Here is a 17,970-nt window from a genome sequence, read left to right as displayed (position 1 = left end):
CCGGCCCTCCTCCTCCTCCTCCTCCTCCTCCTCTCCTCCTCCTCCTCTTCCTCCTCCTCCTCCTCCTCCTCCAGCGCTCGCGCTCCCGCCCACCCCGTTCCTCGGTCCCCGGAGCAGCCGCGCCACCGAAGCAGCAGCAGCAGCAGCAGCAGCCGCCGCGGCAACCGGGGCGCAGTGGTCGCGCTTGCCCGCCCGCCCGCCCGCCTGGAGAAGGGCGCCGGCCCTGGCGCGGATCGTCGGGCGCGTGCCGGCGCCCCCGCCAGCCGGCCCGCCTCGCCCGTAGGCCCCCGGCAGCCCCGGCCGGCGCGGCCCGTGGGTCGGTGCGCCATGCGGTGACGCCGCCCGCCCGCCTGCCCGCCGCCGCCTCCCGGCGTGGCCTGCGCCGCCCTCGGGCAGGCACGACGCGAGCCCCCGGGCAGCAGCAGCAGCAGCAGCAGCAACAGCAGCGAGAGCGGGCCAGACGGGGCGGCCGCGCTGGAGGCAGGGCGCCGCGCCGCGCGGAACCGGGCCGGAGAGACCCGCGGGCGCCAGCGGAGAAGGAGCCCCAGCCCCAGCCCCGGCCCCGGCGGCGAGGGCGGCAGCCTCCTCCTCCTCCTCCTCCTCCTCCTCGCGGGCCCCCGGCGGCCCCCGGCCCGGCCCGGCCATGCTGTTCCACAGCCTGGCGGGCTCCGAGATGCACGGCGTCATCGACGAGATGGACCGGCGAGCCAAGGGCGACGCGCCCGCCATCAGCTCGGCCATCGACCGCGGCGAGACCGAAACGGTAGGGCCCGCGGAGCAGCAGCAGCAGCAGCGGCGCGGAGCAGCGGCCCCCGGGCCAGGCGCCCGGGCCCCGCAGTTGGGGGAGAGGAGCAGGGGCAGGAGGAAGGCGGGGTGGGGTGGGGGTGGGGGTGGGGGCAGGGACCGCGGGATTTGCCCGTCGGCGGAGCAAGGGCTAGGTGGTTCCATGTCCCTATGAAAAATCCCGCTGCAACGGAGAAGTCAGCCCCGAGAAAAGAACCGCGGTCGAGCCGGCAAGAAAGGGAAAACGGCGCCCGCCCTGCCCCGAAAGGACGCCGTTATTCGATGGCTCAGGCAGCGAGGAGCCGGTTCTTTCGCTTGCTTGCCTTTCAGTACTCCTTTAAGATCTAATTTTGGAAGCGAGGGGGGAGAACTGCAGCCGAAGCAGCTCCGAGCAAAGTCAGATATATATATATATAGATAGATAGATATGAAGATCGTATACAATATTTCAGTCCCCTATTTCGATTCAGGGCGGCTGAAATTTCCGCGATTTCTGGCCAATGAGTAATATATTTTGTGTGTTTTTAAAAATCCCTTTATTCATTATTCATTCCCCCTTTATTTATTTTTTATTTTTTAAAGAGTAAAGACAGTCTTAACATTTTGAAAAAGTATAGGGTTAAATTAGCCTTCTTACTCAGCCGGAAAAGATGTTCAAAGTTGACTCTTCCATTTTTATCCAAATTTTTAAAAATAAATAAATCTCTTATTTTTTTAGACTCTCCATTTTGTTTTCGAAACGCACACACACACACACACACACACACACACACACACACACACACACAATTTATATATGTTTTGTTGGGGTTTTAAAAACAAAAAAAGTATCCAAACAGCTTTTCTAAGTTAAGTTTTGTAATTGGAGAATTAGTGTTTGGGTTTATTTTTTGTTCTCATTTCCCTAATCGGCCGGGAATTGGTCCATCGCAGAGGCCGAAATCTATCCTCCACCACCGACTCCTTTTCTCTTGGCTCTAAAGGTGCTTCCATCCCCATGCTATATATATTATTATTATTATATTATTTATATATAATGCAAAAGGACATTTTATAGGGTATAGCCTTGAAAACTGCATCAAAACAACTTGTGAATAAGAACCGATGCATAAAACGGTCTTTTCCGCGTATCGTCATATTTATTAGTTTAGTTCTAATAAACCCATAGCTTACAAGACATGGCAGAAAATCCGTTGGGAGGGCGAAAGATCTAATTCAGTATTTGTTTTTTGTTTTTTGGGTTTTTAATTCGATTCTATTTTTGTTCATTTGTCTGACTTGGTTGTGTGATTTTTGTTGTTAACCAGGTTTTGTTTAGAGGCGAATTAAAGACATAACCCAGAAATCGAATTAATTAACCTCTGGGTGTCCCGATCCCCTAAATTTGGGATTTGGTAATAGAGGCCTAAGGCACCCCAGAAGTATTAAGCAGATTTTTTTCCCAGGCGTCACCCCGTGCAGTGACCCCTCCCCCTTTCCCTTTTTTACGCACCAATTTAGGGAATTAAATGTCTCCACAAAAGGTTCAATTTGCGAATGTAATTTTTCAAAAGAAAGCGTTTGCCCCATTAAGAAACTTGTGACGTTTGTGTGTGTGTTTTTAACAAACCCAAGAAGATGCGGCCTTCCTGCTCTATATACTTACTGCTGGGCATTTGAACAAATATTTCATTCATGTATCTTTTTTTAAAAAGAGAGAGCGAAAGAAGGAAAGAAAGGAAAAAGGACTCAGAGCGTAATCCGCTGCGTGTTTACTCAACAGTAATTACGACGGTTGTTCAATTAGGTTTACTCGTTAAGTAAGCGTGTTTAGGATTGTGTCTCGAGGTTGCAATCCTATGTACACTTCTCTGGGAGTAAACCCCATCGAATGCCATGGGGAAGTTTTTGGGCAGACGGATATAGGATTGCAGCATTGGTAGCATCGAAATGTTCTGTGGTTCAGTCGAGGTGGATCCCGGTGTCGTTGTTGGTTTTTGCCGACCTGCTGTGCAATCCCATGCACGCTTACTCCGAAGGAATCCCCTCTAACTTCCATGGGGCTTACTCCCAAGGAAGTGTGCGCGATACCGCCGTCTTAAACTGCGGAAAATCCACGAACTTGACCGAGCCCCCTTCCAAAAAATAGCTTTCCAAAAGACCCCCCCCTCTTTTTTTCCTCTCCCCCTTCTTATCAAACAGAAACCCCAGGACTGGCTTTTTTGTTTGTTTATAGTCGTGTAAATGCATTTAAAAACCGCGTTTATTTCTTTAATTCTGCAAGGAGTTTAGCTCGGAATCGGGCCACTGCGTTCCCGCTTGAAAACGCAGCCTTTTTCTTTTTCGGAGTATGGGCGTCCACATGGATTGTGGCCTCGGCCTCGTCCTCCCCCCTCCCCCCGGTGTAGGATTTGGCCTTCCTTTCTCCGGTCTCGCCCCGTTCCCTGTGGCACAATCCAGCTCGTGAAAGAAAGGAAGGAAGAGAAAGAGAAAGAGAAAGCAAGCGCGGCTGCGCTGCCCCTCAATACCTTCCCTCGCAGTTTATATTTGAGTTTGGGGGGAGTCTGGATTTAAGCGTGGCTTCATCGAGGGTGGGGGAATCTCTTTATCTTCGCTGTCTCGAGTGGGCAGTTCTACAGGCAGGTCTCCCAAACCCCCCCCTCCACTCACCCCGCGCGCGCACACACCCACCCGCGCACGCACACGCACACGCACTCCACAGCCGGGACTAGCGGCTTGGGCAGCTTCTCTGACCACCGCGTCCTTTCGCTTTGGTGCGCCAGGCCGCCGAGACCTCTCCGCTGGGGAGGAGGGCTGCTCTTCAGGCCTGGCAAGCCGCCCCCTCCGAAAATAGAGGGGGGGGATCCCGGGGCGATTGGGGCCGGGGCCTGGGGCGCCGAGGAAGGCCGAGCGGGCCCCCGGCGGGGGCGGGGGCGGGGACGGTGCCTGGGCCTGGGGCCGCGGGCTTGCTTCCTAACCGACGGCGGCCTTGTCTGCTCGCCTCCCTCCGCAGCACGCCATGCCGTCCATCAGCAGCGAGCGGGCCGCGCTGTGCGCCGGCTGCGGGGGGAAGATTTCGGACCGCTACTACCTCCTGGCGGTGGACAAGCAGTGGCACATGCGCTGCCTGAAGTGCTGCGAATGCAAGCTCAACCTGGAGTCGGAGCTCACCTGCTTCTCCAAGGACGGCAGCATCTACTGTAAGGAAGACTACTACAGGTAAGGGCGGCGGCGGCGGCGGCCCCGCTGGGGACCCCCGAGGGGACGCGCGGCCGCGCCTTCGTGCGCCTCGGGGCCAGGCGGGGACCCCGGGCGCCTCCCCAGGCCATCCCAGGGCGGCCGGCTCGGGAAACACGCGTGGGATCGAGGCCCAGGATTCGGGCATCCCCGGGGGACCTTCCCCACCAGCCAGCCAGCCCGTGGGCCTTGCGCCCGGTGCGCAGCCTGAGCGCACAGCCACCGCTGCGCCGGGCCGGGCCGGGCCGGGCTTTCAGTCGCCTGCCTTGGGCTGTTGCGGGGGGCGGGGGGAGAGGAGTTTCTCTACCCCCCCACCCCGGCCCCGGCCCCGGCCCCGGACAGACTCTCCATCATAATTATGCAAAAGAAAACTAAACCCAACCAGGGAGGGCGGACGTCCCTTGTGCGTCTCCTGCCTCTCCTTCGGTTTCTTCCGTTTCCAATTCGGTGCCTTCCCGGCGGTGGAAATCGAAGGGGATCGCTTCCTCCCCCCCTCCCCCACCCTCAGTGGGTCCCTGGCTTTGGTGTGCGTGGGGCGCCTAGCCGCCCTTACGGGTCGCAATGCATTACCCTCGACTGCACCCCTGGAACTGCTCCCCGGAATGAAACCAATGTGCAAAGCGTCGGGTTTTGCCAGTGGCGGAGGTGAACCCGCCGGACTTTGTTCCCGGGAGCTGCTGCAGCCTCTGTGGGTTGGGTGTTTCCCACAGCGACGGCGGGCACTCTGCACATGGTCCGTGCCATTTTGCCTCGTGGCCCGTGGGATGGATGTAAACCCTCGAGGCGCTGCCGGGGCCCTCGGCTGCGCTGCTGAGCCTGTCTTGTTCTGCCCACGCCCCGCAGGAGGTTTTCGGTGCAGCGCTGCGCCCGCTGCCACCTGGGCATCTCGGCCTCGGAGATGGTGATGCGCGCCCGGGACTTGGTGTACCACTTGAACTGTTTCACCTGCTCCACGTGCGCCAAGATGCTGACCACGGGCGACCACTTCGGCATGAAGGACAGCCTCGTCTACTGCCGGCTGCACTTCGAGGCGCTTCTCCAGGGCGAGTACCAGCTGCACTTCAGCCACGGCGAGGGCCCCGCCGGCAAAGGCCCGGCGCTGGGCACCGCTGCCCCGCTGGGACTGCCCTACTACAACGGCGTGGGCACGGTGCAGAAGGGGCGGCCCAGGAAAAGGAAGAGCCCCGGGCCCGGCGCCGACCTGGCCGCCTACAACGCAGGTAAGGAGAAAGGCCACGCTCGACGGGGCGGGCGAAGCCGTGGCGCGCAGCTTGCTGGGGCGGCCACTTGCCTGGGGGGCGGGCGGGGGCCACAGAAAGACTGGTGTACAGAGGGAAAGGGCCCCTGCCTGCGGGGTTTTCTGGGTGTGTGTGTGTGTGGGGGGGTAATGTTGATGGACGGCGGGGCCCTGCCTTTCCAGAATTGGTTTGTTGCGCGACACCGGGCCTGGTCGGAACGTTGCGCTTCGGGTCCTGGGGAATGAATGCCCTCGGTGCCTGGGAAACCGGAGACGGGTTGAATCGGGGCGTTGGGGGAGGGGGTGTTGCTGGTTGTTGTTTGTTTACTTGGGATGGGGTTGGGGGGGGAGTAGACGGGCTCCCCACCCCTTTCCCGCGGTGTCTGAGCGAAGGCGGTGTCGGCTGTTTCGGGGTGAAAGGCGAGGGCGAAAAGCCGACCCAACCAAGGGCGAAGCTTAGAGGCGCAACTTTGCGCGGGCGCGCAGCGCAGCTCCGGAGCCGCTTGTCCGGTGCTCGGAAGGCCTGGTCCAAGCCGAGGGAGGGCGCGACGCCGTGGGGATGGGCGCTGAGTCCTGGACGAAGGCGGCGGCGGCGGCTCTTTCTCCAGCCAAGTAGAGGGACGCGGGGTGGTTTTTCTGCGCTTGGAACCATTTGAACCGGCTTCTTTAGCGAAAATGGGGGGTGGCGGGGAAGCCCCCCTAAATCGAGTCGCCGGCACCACTGAGGAGGAAAGCCTAGCAGCCCCCCCCTTTCTCCCAGGAAAAAAGAGAGAGACCTGTTTCTTCCACCACATTCGTTTTCCCGAAGGGCCCTCCCGCAATTCCCCCCCCCCCAACTTTGAACCTTTTTCTGAGCGTTCGTGAAGCGTCTGGCCCGCCGAGAGTCCGCCCTCGGTTCTTTGTGTAAAACCATTTAATTAGAATAAAACGGGAAGAGGAGTGGGGGGGGGAACGGAAGAAAACCACAGCGACTGGAGGGGGGGCGAAAGCAAGCCCCCACAATATTCGCAATTTAAAGTGGCGTGGGGGAGGGGCGGAGAAGAGGTTGTAGAAGCCTAGTTTTTAAAACTTTATTTTATTTTAATTTGGTTTAAAGCCCCTTTTGTAATGTAAGCAAAAATAGCAAGCCAACGGCCAAGAATTCGTTTCTGCAAATCGCTCCATTCCAAAAAGACATTTTCGAAAATATTTCCCCCCTTCCCCCTAACGAGAAATGGTTTACAATTCCTATTATTATTATTATTATTATTATTATTATTATTATTATTATTATTATTATTATTATTGGTTCCATGCTTCTTTTTCTTCCTCACCAATGAATATAAAACTTCGAAATAGAACGAGGCGCAATTTTTTAGGCATGAGTCGTTGAGCAACGCGGGTCCGCGTTCCCACGTGCAGCGCCAACGGGTCGAAGCGCCCCGTGTTGTTGGCGGGGGTGAGGCGCCCGGCTGCAGGCCTGGAGACGCCGATGAAGTCTGACAAGTGGAAAACGGCTCGGAAGGCGGGAGGGGGGGAAGGCAGGACTTCAAAAAGACCCCCCCCCCCAAACACACACACATAACCCTTGTCTTCCTCCCTCCTCTCGCAGCTGCTAAACGGGCCCGCTTTGTGATGACAACCCAGGTCTTTCTTTTCCAGGAAATTAGTTTGGTGGAAGGGGGTTTGGAGCAGGGAATTGAGAATCTGAATAAAAATAAAATATCCTCCCCCTCTCTCCAAATATGGGACATTTTAATATATACATATATATAGTTATTTTTTTATTTTATTTAACTCTTCCTGTGGGGTGGCGTCTTTGAGGGCACTGCAACCAAACCCCTCCCCCAAATTTCCAGATAGCATGTGTGGGAAGAATTTAACTTTACAATACGGTATATTCCCTATTTTGGAGACCAGAGTTTATAAAGCAGGGTGGGGGGGTGTTCCCTATTTGGAGAGCCCTCACCCTGCTGCCGCCTGCAGCAGCCCCCCCCCCTCGCCTTTTGATTGCCCAAATTGGGAGGGAGATCTCTCTCTCTCTCCTCCTGCACCTGGTCTCTGTGTGTATTTAAGGTTGGCATTCCCCCCCTGTTTTTTTTTTTTTTACTGTGTGTATGTGTGGAATCCTGATTCCTGCCTGTCTCCTCTGAAGCAAGCCCCACTCAATTCAAAGGGGCCTTACTCTCCGGTAAATGTAGCTTGAAGGCCCCCCCCCATGCGACCCAGGGAGAGGAGGGGAGGCCTGTTTGGGGCAGGAATCCACACCCATCCTTGGATCTTAGGGGCAAGGGGGGGAGATCAAAGGGAAACCCCCAACCCACCAGGAGATGTCAATTTGGGATTATATCCACCTCTGCCTCCCGCCTCCAATTCATCATACTGATCTGGGCGTTTGGTTATCCTTACCAAAATTTTCCATTTATAACAAACTTTCATTTATTGGCAGAAAATTCCAACGGAGCCAAATTTAATAAATAGCCAGGGCCTGGGGAAGTGGATCGAAAGTTGCTCCGTATTTATCCTGAGCTTCCGCTTCCCCCCCCCCGCCCCCCTTCTCTATCAGCAGCAGGCTACTGATGCACCTGTCCAAACTTACCTGGATGCCCTTTTAATCTCCCCTCCCTCCCCGGAGACTGGAAACTGGGGATGCCAAATGGGAGCAAGGCGATAGCTGAGCCTCTTCCCAGTTTGGCTTCGCACCAAGCAGGGCCCATCCCGTGGTCCATTGAGTGTTAGGCGTCCCCTTCTAGCCACCTGGATGTGTCTGGGAAACTCGGGCAAGGGGGTCATTCCTTTTTGGGTGCCCTCAGCAACCATCTGAAGAGGTAGACTTTCTCAGTCCATGGAAGTTCCATTCCAACAGCTGCTGCTGAGAAGTCTCTCTCCCCTTTTCAACCCTGTCCAATCTTTGGCTGAAGATGTTTACTCTAGTAGCCAGGCCATCGCTACCTTTTAGTGGATTATTCTGCAACTTTGAATTACTTCTGTGGTTCCTCTTGTCTGTCTAAGTCTTGCTATGGGGCCTTGTCTCTTGGTAGAGCTGCCTCTGAGCTGCTGAGGGTGGTGGCCCTGCCCTCAACAGAAGGAGCAGAATCTGTTTGCGTGTTTATTCATTCCTGTTTATTGATTTATTATTACATTCATATCCCACCTTTTCCCCTCTTGCAAAGAGCCCAAGGTGGCTTCCATGGTCTTCCTCCTCTCCATTTTATCCTCACAACAGCCCTGTGAGGAAGGTTAGGGCTGAGAGTCAGTGACTGCTCTAAAGTCACCCAGTGAGCTTCATGGCTGAGTGGGGACTTGAACCAGATCTCCTGAGTCCCAGTCCAACACTCTAACCACTGCACCACACTGCCTCTGACACTACATAATTCCTTCAGGTGGTTCTTTGTCTTTACACCTAACCTAGACTAGACACAGCCCTTCAAATAGAGGACCGGCCTTTATAAAAGAGGCTGGCTGGGGCACACTACTCCAATGCTTTCCCTAGGAATGGGTTCTCTCAGACACCCCCCACCAGAGGCCTCTCTATTTAAAGCAGCCTTCCCCAACCTGGTGCTCACCAGATGTGCCGGACTGCAGCTCCCCAAATTCCCAGCCAGACTTTGGGCCCGTCAGTGACTCTCAACCTATCCTACCTTGCAGGGTTGTTGGGTGGATAAAATGGAGACAAGGAGGGCTATGTGAGCTGCTTTGGGCTCCCTGCAAGAGGAAAAAAAGGTGGGATGTAAATGTAATAATAAATACATGTCTGGGGAGCATGGGAAGTGCAACCCAATGCATCTGTGAGGGTGCTCGATCGGGGAAGTCTGGGCTAAGGCTAGCATTTCTCGGCGTGTCTTTGGATCAGGAGCCAATGTAGAAAATTGGCATTTACATTGGTTTTCTGGGTGGGCCTGGCTTGAGGCAAAGGAAGGCTGCAGAGCAGGGGGCCTCTGAACGGGGTGGGGGGAGGAAGAGGCTGCTGCTGAGCAGAGTGGCCGTGAGGACAATCCACGGGCCGCCTCCTCCCTCCTATGGAGGCTGAGCCCAGTTCTGTGGGTCACTTTCCCCAAACAATTCCAGATGTTGCTTCTCCGGTGGTGGTAGGGTGCGTGTGAGCAGGCATTTCTAGGCTCCTGCTAAGCCTCAGGGAATCGATGGCCCCACTGAAAGATGATGCACGGCTTGAGAACCGGCCGCAGGGTCATTTGGCTGCACACCTCTGGGGCTTCAGCCCTCTGAGCCAGGAGCCGCCAGCAAATTCCTCTCTAAGGCCTTTACAGGCTCTGGAGAAACTCGGATCCTCAGAGCATGTTGGAGGCGGTGGTTGCGTAAGACGGACGAGCACACGGAGAGGACCCCCCTCCAAGTTGACTGGTTGTTGACCGTTGTTTCCTCCTCCCTAGCCCTGAACCACAAAACATCACTCTGTGTCAAAGGGCTACATTATTTATTCTGAATAGGGAGAGAACAGCTGGGAACCATGAAGGAGATGTAGTAGGTCACATCAAAACAAATCACTCTGCAAGCTTCTTGGCTGCACTGGAATCTTTAATCTATGGTGCAGTGGATACAGTTTGGTTGGGAGGATGGTGTTCATCTTTTCACGAACTGTGGTACTCACCCATCATCTCATCCAAGATGAAAAAGCAGTAAGTTATTTAGCTTCCTCCAACGTTTCCTGTTCTGCCCAAGCCTTCTGGATTTGACTTTGGGGTTTGCTCAGTTGTTCCCTTGGGAAATCCCCACTCCCAGGTGGGCTCCTCTTTTCCCTGGTACCCGGCCGGGGCGAATGGCCGTTGGGACCCATTCACAGGACATGGGGTTGGACAAAGGCTTCACTCGCTCTTTGTTTGTGCTGGCTGGGAGACCTTTCGGATAGAAAGGAGACCAGTTTAGTCCGACTGCTGTTGATCTGGTGGCAAATTCTTGGCCTCTTTGATTTCGTGGTGGGGGAACATGGAGTCCATGGTTGCTCCATCAGGCTCTTGGCTGATGGCTTGCCGGGGTGCAGCAAGCTGTGATGTGAAATTGGTGACCATGACCTCTTTGCCAGGGTTTTGATGCTTGCTGCGTCTCGGACTGCTTCCGTTCCGAAAGGGGGTCGCCTGAGGATCTGCTGATGTGAGAATGCTGATGCCGGTGGGGGTGGGGGGAGTGGAGTTGTGTGGAGGGGGGGGCATGATTATTCTCTGTCCGTGATGGCTTGTGCTTTGTCAACAATTAAACATGGATTGAATGATTGATTCATCGAGGAGGGGGTCTTCCAGGGATATATAAACCTTGCAGTCTTTGACAAAAAAAACTGCTTTAAAGTTCCCCTGCCTTGTGCCAAAATTTGCCCAGGCAGAAGGGGATTAATTACCTCCATCCCCAATTCTATGGACCCACTGGATTGCTTCAAAAGCAGAGACCTCTACTGAACATTTTGCTAGTTTGTTTGAATCACGAGATCACACCCCACAGTTTCTTTGGTTTCTACGACCCTCTTGGCCCACAGTCTCCAGGCTGCCAAGGGTACACCAACTCTCCTGTCCTTAGTCCCCGTGTGAGGCTTTGCTCCTCCTTTCATTTCCTCTAGAGAAAACTCGCCTCTCTTCTGTGGCTGACGGTGCACGTTTCCCCGGCCCCCCTCCCATCACCAAGGAATGCTTGTGAACATTCCGTGACACCACTCCGACTCAACCCATCATCCGGAGAAGGTCTGCGGATAAGAGAGATTGGATTTGTAATGTAATGGATTCGTAGTGTAGGTTTATAGAAATGTAATGAATGAAATGATTTCAGCAGTGGCTCCAATGTGATTGAACACCCCTCAAACTTGCTCTACAGCGTGGTTATCATCCTAGTTGTTTTGGCCTACGACCTGTTGCATGGAGACCTTTGAGTGAGCTAGAAGTTCAAAGTCTCTCTCTCTCTCTCTCTCTCTCTCTCTCTCTCTCTCTCTCTCTCTCTGTGTGTGTGTGTGTGTATTGTTGCTATTGCCTGATTCTTTCTAGGTCATAGCAACCAAACACATCCACACACCCATCCTTCAGGGAGGCTGTTTTCCAGCCCCACTGATGCCTGCACGAGCAGCCTGCCCTGAATGACGGGGAAATCTTTCTCTTCCTGGTTGGGAGAAATTGCTGTCTTCTGTCATCAGTAACTGGGCTGGACCCAAATGTGTTTTCCTCACATGTTTAAATTTCCATAACCAAAAAGAATAAATCGGCCATGAATGCATTGTCTCGCCTTCCGTATCCAGAAGCACACATGAGCACGGGAACGACCTTCTTCCTGTCTGTTGCAAAATAACCAAGTTGGTCTCCCTTATGGCTATTGCTTGGCATTTACTTGTGGCCAATGGGATGCTAGCAGCTGTGCAAAATATGCAAGAAATGTGCCAAGGACTTCCAGTTATGTGCCACAGACAAACAAGACTGGAATTCAGGCAGTAGGGGTGAGGGTGAGGTGGTTAGGATGTCTCAATATGTATTTCCCATATCTCACAGCTGCAGTGCAAGGGGAAAAGATTCCTTGCCATAATGAAGATGCTGCAGAGAGCATCCATTGTCTTTTGGGATATTGTGAGGAATCCTGCACCTCACCTTGTGGGTCATACACAATTTTATCCCCCCCACACCTTTGCTGCCTTAATATTGCCCCTGATGTGTGTGTGTTTGTGTGTGTGTGAAGTCAATTATTATTAAACAAGCTTTTGAGCTATGCAGGGCTATTCAGGAAGCAGACTAAGAATTCTGTGTGATTCAAAACTTTACACGTTGATTTATTTGTTTGTTTGATTTGTACCCCACCTGTCTACCAAGGGAATGGTGCTCAAGATGGCGTGCAACCCTAGATAAATAAAAACTTGGATAAACAGTAAGAAAACAAATACATTAAAATGCGCAATTAAAAACACAACAATGACAGAATGAAAGCAGCACTCAAACTAATGGACCAGCTTACATGCCAAAGGCCTGCTTGAATAAAAAGGTCTTTGCCTGACACTGGAAGGACAGCAGAGAGGGAGCCAACCTCGTCTGCCTCAGCAGGGAGTTCCACAGCTTGGGAGTGGCCACTAAGAAGGCTCTGTCCTTGCATTGTCACCAAACATGCCTTTGAAGGTGGTGGTACTGAAAGAAGAGCCTCTCCCAAATATCTGAAAACCCAGGCAGGTTCATATTAGGAGAATTTGGTCCTTCAGGTATCCTGGTTCTGAGCCATATAGGGCTTTATAAAGGTCATAAATTGCACTGGAAACAAACAGGTAGCCAGAGTGCTGTAACAAGGGAGTCACGTGCTCCCTGTAACTGGCCCTGGTTTGGCTGCAGCATTCTGGACCTGCTGAAGTTTCCAAACATTTTCAAAGGTAGGGTGACCATATGGAAAGGAGGACAGGGCTCCTGTATCTTCAATGGGGAATTTCAGCAGGTGTCGTTTGTATGCATGCAGCACCTGGTGAAATTCCCTCTTCATCACAACAGTTAAAGCTGCAGGAGCCCTGCCCTCTTTTGTATCTGGTCATGCTAAGCAGAGAATTTCACCAGGCTCTGCATGCATACAAATGACACCTGCTGAAGTTCCCTTTTCTATACAGCTGTTAAAGACACAGGAGCCCTGTCCACCTTTCTGTATGGTCAGCCCTGAATTAACCTTTAAGCAATATAAGTACGTGCTTAGGGCACCAAGGGAAGGGGGCACCACAGAGTACCGGTTCCATAGCTGTAGCCATCTAATTCTAAGGAATTCCAGATTCATAGAAAGGGCCTAGCGGCATATTCTAAGAGCGGCAACATTTTATTATTTGTGCTTTCTTTTATTACACCCAGTCAACCAGCTTTAGGCTCTATGTGTCCCACAATGTCATCTGACATCTGAGATAACTTTCTGACAATCTTTGTCTCAACATATACCTAGAGTTCAGTATGTTTGATTCTCTTACCAAGTTTATATTTAATACCGTTGTGTGTTCTGGAGTGGGGGATGGCCTTGAAGAAAACTGAGTTTTTAATGTCTTATTTCACCGTCAGCACTTGACGGCACTAGGCCATCATTAGACCGAAGGTTTATCCCTGGATCGTCCAGGGGTCAAACCTGTTCATCTAGGTGACACACAGGGGATCCAGTGCTCAGGCAGGGGCGAACCCTGGAGGATCCCAGGATAAGCCTTAGGTCTAGCTGTGGCCCTAATGTCTTGCCGGCTAATGGTGACCAAGGGGTCACCATTATTAGGCTGTGTGTAGGGCATCAGCTGGCCTTAATCCAGCCATGCATATAGTCACCCTATTCAAAGGCAGCCCTACACAAAGTACCTTACAGTAGTCCAGATGGGATATAACTAAGGCGCACGAGTCCATGGCGAGATCAGACATCTCTAGGAATGGACACAGTTGGGCACTAACCTCAGCTGTGCAAAGGTGCTCCTGGCCACTGCCAAACCCTGGCATCCAGGTTCAGGGCTGAGTCCAGGAGTATATCCAATTTGCGAGCCTGAGTCTTCATGGGTGTGTGTGTATAGCCCCATTCAACACAGCTTGTCTACCTTGATCTGCCGTTTGACTCACCTGACGCACCTCTGCCTTGATTGAATTAAGCTTCAGTTTGTCGCTCTCATCCAATCCATTACTGACACCAGATGCTGACTGGGGATTAGAACAGCTTCCTTAGACTGAGATGGAAAGGAGAGATAGAGTTGGGTGTCATCAGGATACAGGGCAATCTTTCTCAGTAGTTTCATATATATGTTAAGCAGCATGGGGGTTCAGATGGGACCCTGAGGCCGTGGCGTTGAACAGAAATCCTCCAGGACAATCCTCTGAAGTTGTTCCTCCAAGATGGACCAGAGCCACCATATAATGGTGCCTCAAAGTCCAATCCCAGAGAGGTGGTCAATGGTATCAAAAGCCATGAGAGGTCCATCAGAACAGGGACACACTCCCCCACATCCAGTTCCCGGTGTAGATTGTCCACTAAGGCGACCGAAGCTGCCTCTCTGTCATAATCAGGTCTATAGCCAGATGGATCTAGATAATCCATCTCATCCAGGAATCCCTGGAGCTGAGAAGCCGCCACATGCTCCAGCACCTTGCCCAGGAATGGGATATTGGGGACGGGTAAAACCCATTCTAGTATCACCTGCCACCTTCTGTCGTCTGTATCCTCTTTGAGGCCAAATATGTGGAGAGTGACTGGCAGTGCAGACGACAGGTCTGCCTAATGTCTTCCAGGGATGACAGTGCTGATGTCAAACAAAAGTTTGTGAGCTTTCCAAAGGCACCTGGGAGAAATGGAGCACCAAACCAGCCGGATCTGTGGTTTGATCCGGTGTGGCATTTTAAACGTTCATTCTTCTGGGGAAACAGAGCTACTGGGTCTTTGCTTGCAGGGTATTTCTGCAGCGTTTGTGAGCGTTTGGTTGCTGGCTGAAGAATATAGTGAACTGAGATTGGTGCATTCATACCTGTAGTTGACTTCCTGGGGATCCTTATTTACTCAGTAGTTTTCCAATAGGATAAATTATCTGCATTCGAAATAAGGCAGTGTCAGTGTAGATCCATATCAGAAGAATGTTGGATCTGTGATGACGGACAATTTTAAAAGCCTGTGCAGATGTATTTAGACAGCCGGATCAATAATTCACATTTTAACACTCCCACGACAGACATTTATCCGATTTTTTTTCCTTTTCCTTTTTAGTCATTTGGGAAGAGCGGATAAATAATTATTAAGAGCAAGCATAACACGAAGCTTTTCAACATACAACTTGGGGTTTGAAAGAGAGGCGGGGTGGGAAATTGAACATTGATAAGGCAAGCTGATGGCCGAATGCTGCAAAGCCCAGACGCCTGGCTCAGTTTCCCTCTGTGAGTTTGTAATTTTTAAGAGGAACTCCGTGCGCATGGCTCTCGGGCGGTGCGCGCATGTGTTTGCTTTTCTTTTTAAATTAATCTGTGCGTATTATGCTTGGTGTGCAAACTGGAGTTCTTTTGGTTAATTATTGAAAGCTTCCTTTGTCTCTTTGTGTGAGCTTCATTAGTGATTTTTTGCAGCCATATGAGAGAATCTTGATCTAAATTGTCTCTAGAAAACACATGGGGGGAAAATGAGGCCTCCAAATAGATTCCTTTAAGGGAGTTTGATTTTTAATGGGATGCAAATACACAGAGTTACTTTAAGCGTCTGATTCAGTCATGGGTACAACGCTAATATCTTTGTAACGGTGCCTTCTCTCTCGCTCCCAGCCGGGCTGCCTTCAATCAAATTATAGCAGGAATTTGTTATCAGGTGTGCACAATCTCTCTCCTTCTTTCCCCAGTCCTATGCCTTAAATGGTGTATTATTTAATGGTCTCTTTTGTATTCGGTGTGTCAGGGTTTGAGGAAAAGAATACCAAGGATTTGAATAAGGTTTCTCCCACACACACCCTTTGAGGCTTGAGTGGATTCAGTGGTTGTGAGTTTGCAGCTACACAATGCAGTTGGACTATCCCAAGGGCATTGTAGTGTTCTGCAAAGTTGTTCTCTTGCAACGCTGTCTGCAAATGCATTGATGTGGGTGGTGTGGGTGTGGGTATGGGTGTGCGTGTGCGTTGGTGTACATATGTACAAAGGCCTAAGAGGAGATAGCAAAGGAAAGCAGGTGAGGTTTCTTGCAGGCCTGTTATTGTAAGGGAAGGAAAAGATGGAGGAGCTGGGAGTGAATGGGACCGAAATCTTTCCCCCGGCCAGCCTGCTCCAGCGATTGCACTGAACTGTTCTCCTCTTCCTTGCTGTCCGTAGCTTTGAGCTGCAATGAGAACGACGGGGACCACCTGGATCGCGACCAGCAATACCCCAGCAACCAGAAAACGAAGCGCATGAGGACGTCGTTCAAACACCACCAGTTGCGGACAATGAAGTCTTATTTTGCTATAAACCACAACCCGGATGCCAAGGACTTGAAACAGCTCGCTCAGAAAACAGGCTTGACCAAGAGGGTTCTCCAGGTAAGGAAGGCCGGGGAGGGCTCACCTTAGAGACGGACCGCCGGAGCCGACAGCCGCAGCCTGAGTTGGTCCACAGGGGCCGCCTGTTTGTCCCTCTCGGGCATCATTTGGAGGTGCTACGGAGGGAGCTTTGACGTGGCGACGGTGTCAGCGTGGCACCGTGCTTCACTTTCTCCAGAACCGCAGAGGAGTTTGCCAGTGAGGCAACCGGTGCAGCGTTTCCGGCAGCGTTCTGTACTTAAGTGCCACCTGATTGAGCTAGCCGCTTTAATGTCCCTCGTTCTACGGGGAGCGAGCTGCCATGTTCATGAACGGGGGCTCCCAAGGTGAGGGCCCCTGTGAGCACAGCCACGAGGATTCTGTGCACTTGTGAATGCAGGCTGAGCATGGAAATGTCTGTCCAGCGGTTGTTTTATGTGTGGAAACAGTGCTTTGAAGTGTTACAGTTGGGAGAGCTCCTGCTTTCCATGCGAAAGGCCTCCGGTTCAGTCCCTGGGTTCTCCAGGCAGGGCTGGGAAAGGCCTGGCTCTGTCCGTGAGCCTGGGAAGTGGTGGCCAGACAGCACAGACAGTACTGAAATGGATGGAGCACTACTATATCTTGATATCAGGTAGCTTCCTCTGTCCCGACTCAAATCGGAATCATGAGGACTGGTATCTTTATGAAGTGCCATAGCTCAGTGGTAGATCCCTTACTTTGCATGCACAAGCTCCCAGGTTGAATCCCCGGCTGGAAAAAAATCCTGCCTGAAACCCTGGAGAGACGTTGCTGCCAGTCAGTGTCGACCATAATGAGCAAGATGGAGGATGGTCTGATGTGGTAGAAGCTGCACGTGTGGTTGAGTCATTCCCTCCCAGGGTCATGGTGATAGTTGCTACTCCTAAAGCAAGGCTGTGGTTCTTGGTCAGGTGACTCTTCTCAAGGTGAGATGGGCTGTGCTGCAGCACGGGGGAGTTTTCGTGATGCTGATGGGTGCCATAGCAGCACCTCTTCCTGGTTGAGCTGTCTGGTTGCGGGCATTCCTGTTATTGGGCCTGCTCCTGCTGTCCATGGACTGGGTTTGAGTTCTGTGTTGACTTTACCTGCCCTGCTGGGAATCTGCAGATTTCTCAACGTTCTGCTGCTAGGAGATCGCTTCTACATTAGCTTTCCCCAATCTAGTGTCCTCCAGATACTAAAACAGAATTGTTTTGGATGACAATTCCCGTCATTCCATATATATAGCCAAAAAAGTGTGTGTGTGGGGGGGAAGAGAGAACAAAATAGAAAGAGAGAGATGGAGAAAAGAAAGAACTTAACCCAAACTCCCATTTCCATTCACAATAACCATTTCCCGCACTATTAATAAAAAGAAGAGAGGAGAAAAAAATAATCCAACCATTCTATGGGTGTCAATGGGAATCTGAACATGAGCTAGGTGCCAGCGCTGGTGAGATCGCACCTGGGGTATTGTGTATGATTCTGGGCACCATATTTCCAGAAGGTTAGAACAGGTTCAGAGGGGGGAAGCAAAGAGGATACAGAGACTTGAGGCGTGACTAGGCAGATGTATACAAAGCCAGAATTAAGGAACAGGGTGCCTCTGAGGACGTACGGAGCCCTGGAATCTGTGATCAATCCCAGGATTCAGCCTACAACCCCTTTCACACAAAAATCCACTGCTGTTTCCCCCATCCACCCCAATCACGCATTCTTTTTCACACTCTTTTTATTTTTGTTTGGGGAGAAAACTCTTTGGCCGCCGCTACTGTTAGAAGTCGGAAAACTTTGCGGACGTATTGCAGCTCACCCAGAAAGCTAT

At 52.2% G+C, this 17,970-nt stretch overlaps 1 protein-coding gene across 1 annotated transcript; it reads left to right on the top strand.

The window, feature by feature from the left end:
* The first annotated feature begins 637 nt into the window (after positions 1-637).
* Positions 638-16,542, top strand: LHX2 (LIM homeobox 2). Its single transcript, XM_063144964.1, has 5 exons — positions 638-763; positions 3,776-3,981; positions 4,843-5,219; positions 15,964-16,169; positions 16,462-16,542. Exons 1-5 carry the CDS (start codon positions 644-646, stop codon positions 16,540-16,542), a joined length of 990 nt encoding a protein of 329 aa, XP_063001034.1. The 5' UTR covers positions 638-643.
* The last annotated feature ends 1,428 nt before the right edge of the window (positions 16,543-17,970 follow it).

This window comes from Elgaria multicarinata, chromosome 19, assembly GCF_023053635.1.
Source record: "Elgaria multicarinata webbii isolate HBS135686 ecotype San Diego chromosome 19, rElgMul1.1.pri, whole genome shotgun sequence".
In the NCBI taxonomy this organism is placed as follows: domain Eukaryota; kingdom Metazoa; phylum Chordata; class Lepidosauria; order Squamata; family Anguidae; genus Elgaria; species Elgaria multicarinata.
The sequence above is the reverse complement of the archived record's forward strand: the minus strand, read 5'-3'. Positions and strand labels throughout refer to the sequence as shown.

Excerpts from the sequence above, each read along its gene's own strand:
- LHX2 (XM_063144964.1), top strand. The coding sequence starts at position 644 with ATGCTGTTCCACAGCCTGGCGGGCTCCGAGATGCACGGCGTCATCGAC. Across the intron at positions 5,220-15,963 it reads CCTGGCCGCCTACAACGCAG|CTTTGAGCTGCAATGAGAAC; the intron begins GTAAGGAGAAAG and ends TGCTGTCCGTAG. Across the intron at positions 16,170-16,461 it reads TGACCAAGAGGGTTCTCCAG|CGAGCTGCCATGTTCATGAA; the intron begins GTAAGGAAGGCC and ends TTCTACGGGGAG.